We start from the raw sequence: 10,533 nt of genomic DNA, 5'->3' as shown, positions 1-10,533 counted from the left end.
CCTGAAAGTGTTGTTGGGGCCCTGGAAGTGTTGTCTGCCCTTGAAGTGTTGTCGGGGCCCTGAAAGTGTTGTTGGGGCCCTGGAAGTGTTGTCTGCCCTTGAAGTGTTGTTGGGGCCCTTGAAGTGTTGTCGGGGCCCTGGAAGTGTTGTTGGGGCCCTGGAAGTGTTGTCTGCCCTTGAAGTGTTGTCTGGGCCCTGCAAGTGTCCCCCAAAGAAAAGCAGTGTGACGCCCCTGTTTTAACCACTCCTGTTTGGGGACAGCTGCTTTCGCGGACCCTCGGAAATTTTCCTTTTCCAAAAAGACAAGCGTTCTGTCACACACAAAAAAAAAGCTTCGCAAATGCTTTGAGAGTAAATCATGAGATGTAAGAGCAACTTGGCTAAATAAAAGTAGAGGAGGAGAGAAACCCAGAGCACATTCTTGTAAACGTGATGTTTAGTTACTTTCAGTCAAGTTTCCCGCACCCCGTGAATGCACCATGGGAACACTTCTTCCGCGTTGATCTCAGGGAGTGACGGATGTTGCTAACTTTCTGCTCCGAAGTGGATTATTACTCTACTAACTTCACTTTCTGCTCCAAAGTGTGATTGTTACTCTACTAACTTGACTTTCTGTTACAAAGTGTGATTGTTACCGTACAAAGTGAAGTGGTGCTAAGTTATTGCGGCGTGCTAGTCAGTCATGTGTGAGTGTGACGTCAGAGAGTAAAGACTTGGAAAAAGAAGACAAACTTAAGTTGAAGTCCAGAAAAACCACTAAAGTTTCCTTTTTCATCTCGCGACATCTTATGTTTGATCATGGGATGTTGTAGCAGCACTGAGGTTTGTTTCTTTGTGTGTTTGTTTAATAACGGGATGTTGTACTACAAACCTCGTTTCCATATGAGTTGGGAAATGGTGTTAGATGTAAATATAAACAGAATACAATGATTTGCAAATCCCTTTCAAGCCATATTCAGTTGAATATGCTACAAAGACAACATATTTGATGTTCAAACTCATAAACTTTATTTTTTTATGCAAATAATAATTAACTTAGAATTTCAAGGCTGCAACACGTGCCAAAGTAGTTGGGAAAGGGCATGTTCACCACTGTGTTACATCACCTTTTCTTTTAACAACACTCAATAAACGTTTGGGAACTGAGGAAACTAATTGTTGAAGCTTTGAAAGTGGAATTCTTTCCCATTCTTGTTTTATGTAGAGCTTCAGTCCTTCAACAGTCCGGGGTCTCCGCGGTCCTATTTTACGCTTCATAATGCACCACACATTTTCCATGGGAGACAGGTCTGGACTGCAGGCGGGCCAGGAAAGTACCTGCACTCTTTTACTGGGAAGCCACGCTGTTGTAACACATGGCTTGGCATTGTCTTGCTGAAATAAGCAGGGGCGTCTATGATAACATTGCTTGGATGACGACATATGTTGTTCCAAAAGCTGTAGGTACCTTTCAGCATTAATGGTGCCTTCACAGATGTGTAAGTTACCCATGCCTTGGGCACTAATGCACCCCCATACCATCACACATGCTGGCTTTTACACTTTAACAATCTGGATGGTTATTTTCCTCTTTGTTCCGGAGGACACCACGTCCACAGTTACCAAATATAATTTGAAATGTTGACTTGTCAGACCACAGAACACTTTTCCACTTTGCATCAGTCCATCTTAGATGAGCTATGGCCCAGATAAGCTGGCAGCGTTTCTGGGTGTTGTTGATAAATGTGTTTTGCATTGCATATTAGAAAAGGATTTGCAAATCATTGTATTCTGTTTATATTTACATCTAACACCATTTCCCAACTCATATGGAAACAGGGTTTGTAGCACAGAGGTTTGTTTGTTTGTTTGTTTGTTTGTGTGTGTTTGATAATGGAATGTTGTAGCAGCACTGAGGTTTGTTTGTGTGTTTGTTTTTTGTTTGTGTGTGTGTGTGTTTGATAATAGGATGTTGTAGCAGCACAGATGTTTGTGTGTTTGTATGTTTGTTTGTGTGTTTGATAATGGGACGTTGTAGCAGCACTGATGTCTGTTTGTTTGTTTGTTCGTTTGTGTGTTTGTTTGGTAATAGGATGTTATAGCAGCACAGATGTTTGTGTGTTTGTTGGTTTGTGTGTTTGTTTGTTTGTGTGTGTTTGATCATGGGATGTTGTAACAGCACAGATGTTTGTTTGTGTGAGTGTGTGTTTGTGTGTGTGTGTTTGATCATGAGATGTTGTAGCAGCGCAGATGTTTGTTTGTTTGTGTGAGTGTGTGTTTGTTTGTGTGTGTTTGATCATGGGATGTTGTAACAGCACAGATGTTTGTTTGTTTGTTTGTGTGAGTGTGTGTTTGTTTGTGTGTGTTTGATCATGAGATGTTGTAGCAGCACAGATGTTTGTTTGTTTGTGTGAGTGTGTGTTTGTTTGTGTGTGTTTGATCATGAGATGTTGTAGCAGCACAGCTGTTTATTTGTTTGTGTGAGTGTGTGTTTGTTTGTGTGTGTTTGATCATGAGATGTTGTAGCAGCACAGATGTTTGTTTGTTTGTGTGAGTGTGTGTTTGTTTGTGTGTTTGATAATGGAATGTTGTAGCAGCACTGAGGTTTGTTTGTGTGTTTGTTTTTTGTTTGTGTGTGTGTGTGTTTGATAATAGGATGTTGTAGCAGCACAGATGTTTGTGTGTTTGTATGTTTGTTTGTGTGTTTGATAATGGGACGTTGTAGCAGCACTGATGTCTGTTTGTTTGTTTGTTCGTTTGTGTGTTTGTTTGATAATAGGATGTTATAGCAGCACAGATGTTTGTGTGTTTGTTGGTTTGTGTGTTTGTTTGTTTGTGTGTGTTTGATCATGGGATGTTGTAACAGCACAGATGTTTGTTTGTTTGTGTGAGTGTGTGTTTGTTTGTGTGTTTGATCATGAGATGTTGTAGCAGCACAGCTGTTTGTTTGTTTGTGTGAGTGTGTGTTTGTTTGTGTGTGTTTGATCATGAGATGTTGTAACAGCACAGATGTTTGTTTGTGTGAGTGTGTGTTTGTTTGTGTGTGTTTGATCATGAGATGTTGTAGCAGCACAGATGTTTGTTTGTTTGTGTGAGTGTGTGTTTGTTTGTGTGTGTTTGATCATGGGATGTTGTAGCAGCACAGATGTTTGTTTGTTTGTTTGTGTGAGTGTGTGTTTGTTTGTGTGTGTTTGATCATGAGATGTTGTAGCAGCACAGATGTTTGTTTGTTTGTGTGAGTGTGTGTTTGTTTGTGTGTGTTTGATCATGGGATGTTGTAGCAGCACAGATGTTTGTTTGTTTGTGTGAGTGTGTGTTTGTTTGTGTGTGTTTGATCATGGGATGTTGTAACAGCACAGATGTTTGTTTGTTTGTGTGAGTGTGTGTTTGTTTGTGTGTGTTTGATCATGGGATGTTGTAGCAGCACAGATGTTTGTTTGTTTGTGTGAGTGTGTGTTTGTTTGTGTGTTTGATCATGGGATGTTGTAGCAGCACTGATGTCTGTTCGCTTGTTTGTTCGTTTGTGTGTTTGTTTGGTAATAGGATGTTATAGCAGCACAGATGTTTGTGTGTTTGTTGGTTTGTGTGTTTGTTTGTTTGTGTGTGTTTGATCATGGGATGTTGTAACAGCACAGATGTTTGTTTGTTTGTGTGAGTGTGTGTTTGTTTGTGTGTGTTTGATCATGGGATGTTGTAGCAGCACAGATGTTTGTTTGTTTGTGTGAGTGTGTGTTTGTTTGTGTGTGTTTGATCATGAGATGTTGTAGCAGCACAGCTGTTTGTTTGTTTGTGTGAGTGTGTGTTTGTTTGTGTGTGTTTGATCATGAGATGTTGTAGCAGCACAGATGTTTGTTTGTTTGTGTGAGTGTGTGTTTGTTTGTGTGTGTTTGATCATGGGATGTTGTAGCAGCACAGATGTTTGTTTGTTTGTGTGAGTGTGTGTTTGATCATGAGATGTTGTAGCAGCACAGATGTTTGTTTGTTTGTGTGAGTGTGTGTTTGTTTGTGTGTGTTTGATCATGAGATGTTGTAGCAGCACAGATGTTTGTTTGTTTGTGTGAGTGTGTGTTTGTTTGTGTGTGTTTGATCATGAGATGTTGTAGCAGCACAGATGTTTGTTTGTTTGTGTGAGTGTGTGTTTGTTTGTGTGTGTTTGATCATGGGATGTTGTAACAGCACAGATGTTTGTTTGTTTGTGTGAGTGTGTGTTTGTTTGTGTGTGTTTGATGATGGGATGTTGTAACAGCGCAGATGTTTGTTTGTTTGTGTGAGTGTGTGTTTGTTTGTGTGTGTTTGATCATGGGATGTTGTAGCAGCACAGATGTTTGTTTGTTTGTGTGAGTGTGTGTTTGATCATGAGATGTTGTAGCAGCGCTGAGGTTTGTTTGTTTGTTTATTTGTGTGTGTGTGTGTGTGTTTGTTTGTTTGTTTGTTTGATCCTGGGATGTTGTAGCAGCACAGAGGTCAGACATACTCAACCTTGGCTCATTCAAACTGTTTGTTTGAGTTGGTTTGTGCATGTGTGTGCGTGCGTGCGTGTGCGTGCGTGCGTGCGTGCGTGCGTGTGTGCGTGCGTGCGTGCGTGCGTGCGTGCGTGCGTGCGTGCGTGCGTGTTTGTGTGCGTGTGTCCGTACCATCGCGTCAGTCTTCAGACAGAGGCGTGTTGTGTTGTTGACAGTGTAACCGCACATCAGCAGCAGAGTCGAGAAACAACATTTGTGTGGACACTTTTTCAACTCCTACTCACTTCCGGTGCCTTCATGTCTTGGCAGAGCAAACGGGACTGGAACCCACTACAGGATCGGAGCTGCACGGACATCCCATGGCTCATCTTTTTCATCCTCTTCTGCGTGGGCATGGTAGGTGCACACTCCTCATCTACTTTGTTTGCTGTGCAGCCTTTGGAAAAGTTCATCCTTTTAATAACAAGTTGCAAGACCTCGCTTAAAAGGGAACTGCAGCTTTTTTTTTATAATTTTGCCTATGAGTCACAATCCTTATGTGACACTAAATCACATCTTGGTCTTTTTTTATACATTCTAACTCCTAAATAAACGCTTGCAAAAGTCAGCTAATAATGGAGGACATGGTGACCGTATTTCCTTGAATTGCCGCCGGGTATATAGTATGCACCTGACTAGAATTACTGCCGGGTCAAACTCCTTTCGCAAAATATTATTTTTATTAGCGCATGTCTAAAATTCCCGCCGGGTCAAACTCGTTTCGATAAGGTTCTGGATCCTCATTTGTCCCAAAGTTAGTTGTCGTCGGGTCTCACAAAGTCTCACGATTAGGAGAAGCAAACGCAAAACACACTGTGTTGCTGAGGGAGGTGAAGTGTTGGTTGCCGTGCTCGCAGGAAAGAGGTTGCAGTAATGCCTGACATGACCAAAATACAGTAAATATTTAATGTTATCTCGATTCTGTCCATAAAAGTGAGAATCGTGATAACATTAAATATTTACTGTATTTTTTGGGGTTCCGGTTTGGTGACCGCAGGATCAGGTCTCTGCTTTTTGCAGATGATGTGGTCCTGATGGCTTCATCTGACCGGGATCTTCAGCTCTCGCTGGATCGGTTCGCAGCCGAGTGTGAAGCGACCGGAATGAGAATCAGCACCTCCAAGTCCGAGTCCATGGTTCTCGCCCGGAAAAGGGTGGAGTGCCATCTCCGGGTTGGGGAGGAGACCCTGCCCCAAGTGGAGGAGTTCAAGTACCTAGGAGTCTTGTTCACGAGTGAGGGAAGAGTGGATCGTGAGATCGACAGGCGGATCGGTGCGGCGTCTTCAGTAATGCGGACGTTGTACCGGTCCGTTGTGGTGAAGAAGGAGCTGAGCCGGAAGGCAAAGCTCTCAATTTACCGGTCGATCTACGTTCCCATCCTCACCTATGGTCATGAGCTTTGGGTCATGACCGAAAGGATAAGATCCCGGGTACAAGCGGCCCAAATGAGTTTCCTCCGCCGTGTGGCGGGTCTCTCCCTTAGAGATAGGGTGAGAAGCTCTGCCATCCGGGAGGAGCTCAAAGTAAAGCCGCTGCTCCTTCACATCGAGAGGAGCCAGATGAGGTGGTTCGGGCATCTGGTCAGGATGCCACCCGAACGCCACCCTAGGGAGGTGTTTAGGGCACGTCCAACCGGTAGGAGGCCACGGGGAAGACCTAGGACACGTTGGGAAGACTATGTCTCCCGGCTGGCCTGGGAACGCCTCGGGATCCCCCGGGAAGAGCTAGACGAAGTGGCTGGGGAGAGGGAAGTCTGGGTTTCCCTGCTTAGGCTGTTGCCCCCGCGACCCGACCTCGGATAAGCGGAAGATGATGGATGGTTATCACGATTGTGCCTACATTACATACACACTTCAATCATTACATAACATGTTGATGGAGGTTTTTCAATGTTTTTTAGAGGGCTTTATAGGCATAACAGTTCATTGTAAGCCACCTCTTTCCAGCAGTTTTCTGCTATTTAGAATGCACAGGAATGAGATAGACGTACAAAAAAAAAATCTGCATTATAGTTAGCAGATAAAGAATCATTTATTTCATCTATTTTCCTCACAATACATATTGAGGCAATAAAACTCACTTTTATCTGATCACTCTGATTAACTGATGGACAGATTACACGATTACTCAAACAATAAATAGCTGCTTCCCGACATGTTGTGTACACATTGACAAAGCTACACACATGTTCAACATGTGCAAAAATGCCTTTCCATGTTGAATGTAACACCAGAAAGTGTTTGCGGCCGTTAGGCGGCTGCCTCGCGGGCGCTTGCGTTTAAAGCAGCTGCAAGCATTATACCCCGCCCTCTTCCTGCTCCGACACCATGTTGGCTCCGCCCCTTCTAATGCGCACGCAACAAAAGGAGTGCTTGGCAAAGCGTATTATTTACATTTCCAATTGGACAGTGACACAGCTAGCGCCATGGCACCATTGTATGTGCTACAACCTCTTTAAAATGTATTTAATCTGCTGGTGTTGTAGTTTTGGTTTAAAAAGGTAAACGTGAATGAATGAATGAAATAAGTTTATTTGGGTCGTATAATCAACCATCAACCATTTTGTGTGAGCAGTTTAACAGCACAGATGATACATATTTAACAATCATCAATCAATCAATCAATCAATGTTTACTTATATAGCCCTAAATCACTAGTGTCTCAAAGGGCTGCACAAACCACCACGACATCCTCGGTAGGCCCACATAAGGGCAAGGAAAACTCACACCCAGTGGGACGTCGGTGACAATAATGACCCAGTGGGACGTCGGTGACAATGATGACTATGAGAACCTTAGAGAGGAGGAAAGCAATGGATGTCGAGCGGATCTAACATGATACTGTGAAAGTTCAATCCACAATGGATACAACACAGTCGCGAGAGTCCAGTCCAAAGCGGATCCAACACAGCAGCGAGAGTCCCGTTCACAGCGGAGCCAGCAGGAAACCATCCCAAGCGTAGGCGGACCAGCAGCGCAGAGATGTCCCCAGCCGATACACAGGCAAGCAGTACATGGATAATGATCTCAGCGTCTTTAGTGGACAGAATGGAGCGAATTTTAGCGATGTTACGGAGATGAAAGAAGGCCGTTTTAGTAACGCTTTTAATGTGTGCCTCAAAGGAGAGAGTTGGGTCGAAGATAATACCCAGATTCTTTACCGTGTCGCCTTGTTTAATTGTTTGGTTGTCAAATGTTAGAGTTGTATTATTAAATAGAGTTCGGTGTCTAGCAGGACCGATAATCAGCATTTCCGTTTTTTTGGCGTTGAGTTGCAAAAAGTTAGCGGACATCCATTGTTTAATTTCATTAAGACACGCCTCCAGCTGACTACAATCCGGCGTGTTGGTCAGCTTTAGGGGCATGTAGAGTTGGGTGTCATCAGCATAACAGTGAAAGCTAACACCGTATTTGCGTATGATGTCACCTAGCGGCAGCATGTAGATGCTGAAGAGTGCAGGGCCAAGGACCGAACCCTGGGGAACTCCACACGTTACCTTAACGTAGTCCGAGGTCACATTGTTATGGGAGACACACTGCATCCTATCAGTAAGATAAGAGTTAAACCAAGACAGGGCTAAGTTTGACATACCAATTCGTGTTTTGATACGTTCTAATAAAATATTATGATCGACGGTATCATACACATTTACACACAAAAAGAAAAGAAAAAGAATGACGTAAAAAGGTATGTGTCAATCCTATACCTGCACTGAAAATTACATTGCCTGGAACATCGTTAAAACATTCAATGGGATGAAAGTAATCGTTGTTATATTTTACCATTGTCAATTATTTCACCTTTCAAGGCTTTCTTAAACATTAACAAAGAAGTACATGTCTTCAACTCATCACTGAGCTTCTTCCTCCATTTAACTCCTTTAACTGAAATACTTTATATTCCTTCTTACTTTACCTATTTCAGAAATCAATATCCCCCATAAATGATAGTTTTCTCCTCTTAATTAAAAGAAGCTGAGAATACAAGCTGGAAGGCTGTTGTTCTTTACTCCAAACATCATTTCCATTGTTTTTAAAAACACAATATCTGAACATTTTAACCCATTAGAACGTATAAATAATGTATTATGTTCATAGTAGCAATCTCTGTGTATTATTTTAATGACCCTTTTTTGAAGTTCAACTATTGGCTCTATGTTTGTTTTATAAACATTTCCCCAAACTTCAACTCAATATGTTAAATATGGAAAAATAAAAGAATAATATAACATATGCGGACATGTCTTATTCAGCATGTGTCTTACTTTTTACAGAATAGCAATGGATTTGGATATTTTTCCCTTTATATATTCAATATACGGTTTCCAACATCATTTATGATCAATTATTATTCCCAATAATTTAGTTTCATATACTCTGTAAATTTCCACTTGATTTAATTTGAATTTTGCTTCACAATTTGTCCTCACACCACTAAACACCGTACAGCATTTAAAAGGTTATTTGCCGCCCCTTGAATGCTACCCGTTGTGTTTTGCAGGCTTGCATTTGTGGCTTCACCATCGTGACCGGAGCTACCACACGGCTCGTCTACGGATACGACAGCTACGGTAACGTCTGTGGTCACAACAACACCAAGATCCAGGGTGTGGAACTCAGTGGCCGGAACATGCTCGACAACAAGTGAGTTCATCACACAGGACACTCGGTGCCTGATCTGTTCACAGCCACGCGCTAAACAGTGTGTGCAAACTATACAATAGTGTATACTATGAGGGGGCGTGTTGCACCTGATCTAGTAAAACTGCATGTGCAAACTATACAATAGTGTATACTATGAGGGGGCGTGTTGCACCTGATCTAGTAAAACTGCATGTGCAAACTATACAATAGTGTATACTATGAGGGGGCGTGTTGCACCTGGTCTAGTAAAACTGCATGTGCAAACTATACAATAGTGTATGCTATGAGGGGGCGTGTTGCACCTGATCTAGTAAAACTGCATGTGCAAACTATACAATAGTGTATACTATGAGGGGTCGTGTTGCACCTGATCTAGTAAAACTGCATGTGCAAATATACAATAGTGTATACTATTAGGGGCCGTGTTGCACCTGATCTAGTAAAACTGCATGTGCAAACTATACAATAGTGTATACTATGAGGGGGCGTGTTGCACCTGATCTAGTAAAACTTAATGTGCAAACTATACAATAGTGTATACTATGAGGGGTCGTGTTGCACCTGATCTAGTAAAACTTAATGTGCAAACTATACAATAGTGTATACTATGAGTGGGCGTGTTGCACCTGATCTAGTAAAACTGCTTGTGCTAACTATACAATAGTGTAAACTATGAGGGGGCGTGTTGCACCTGATCTAGTAAAACTGCATGTGCAAACTATACAATAGTGTACACTATGAGGGGGCGTGTTGCACCTGATCTAGTAAAACTGCATGTGCAAACTATACAATAGTGTATACTATGAGGGGGCGTGTTGCACCTGATCTAGTAAAACTGCATGTGCAAAGTATACAATAGTGTATACTATGAGGGGGCGTGTTGCACCTGATCTAGTAAAACTGCATGTGCAAACTATACAATAGTGTATACTATGAGGGGGCGTGTTGCACCTGATCTAGTAAAACTGCATGTGCAAACTATACAATAGTGTATGCTATGAGGGGGCGTGTTGCACCTGATCTAGTAAAACTGCATGTGCAAACTATACAATAGTGTATAGTATGAGGGGGCGTGTTGCACCTAATCTAGTAAAACTGCATGTGCAAACTATAAAATAGTGTATACTATGAGGGGGCGTGTTGCACCTGATCTAGTAAAACTGCATGTGCAAACTATACAATAGTGTATACTATGAGGGGGCCTGTTGCACCTGATCTAGTAAAACTGCATGTGCAAACTATACGATAGTGTATACTATAAGGGGGCGTGTTGCACCTGATCTAGTAAAACTGCATGTGCAAACTATACGATAGTGTATACTATAAGGGGGCGTGTTGCACCTGATCTAGTAAAACTGCATGTGCAAACTATACAATAGTGTATGCTATGAGGGTGCGTGTTGCACCTG

The 10,533-nt window shown here is 42.3% G+C and overlaps 1 protein-coding gene across 2 annotated transcripts in view; it reads left to right on the top strand.

Annotated features, from left to right (window-relative positions):
* The first annotated feature begins 477 nt into the window (after positions 1-477).
* Positions 478-10,533, top strand: part of LOC133542951 (choline transporter-like protein 1) — a 52,859-nt gene continuing 42,803 nt past the window's right edge. Inside the window, exons 1-3 of one of the 2 annotated variants that reach the window (XM_061887288.1) lie at positions 478-822; positions 4,752-4,838; positions 8,982-9,124. In XM_061887288.1, coding sequence (XP_061743272.1) covers positions 799-822; positions 4,752-4,838; positions 8,982-9,124 — 254 coding nt within the window. In that variant the 5' untranslated portion in view covers positions 478-798. Of the gene's footprint in view, positions 823-2,556; positions 2,584-4,751; positions 4,839-8,981; positions 9,125-10,533 lie in introns of those variants that run through there. The other variant, XM_061887366.1, reaches the window with a different exon arrangement.

The sequence above is a fragment of the Nerophis ophidion genome, linkage group LG01, assembly GCF_033978795.1.
Source record: "Nerophis ophidion isolate RoL-2023_Sa linkage group LG01, RoL_Noph_v1.0, whole genome shotgun sequence".
In the NCBI taxonomy this organism is placed as follows: domain Eukaryota; kingdom Metazoa; phylum Chordata; class Actinopteri; order Syngnathiformes; family Syngnathidae; genus Nerophis; species Nerophis ophidion.
The sequence above is the reverse complement of the archived record's forward strand: the minus strand, read 5'-3'. Positions and strand labels throughout refer to the sequence as shown.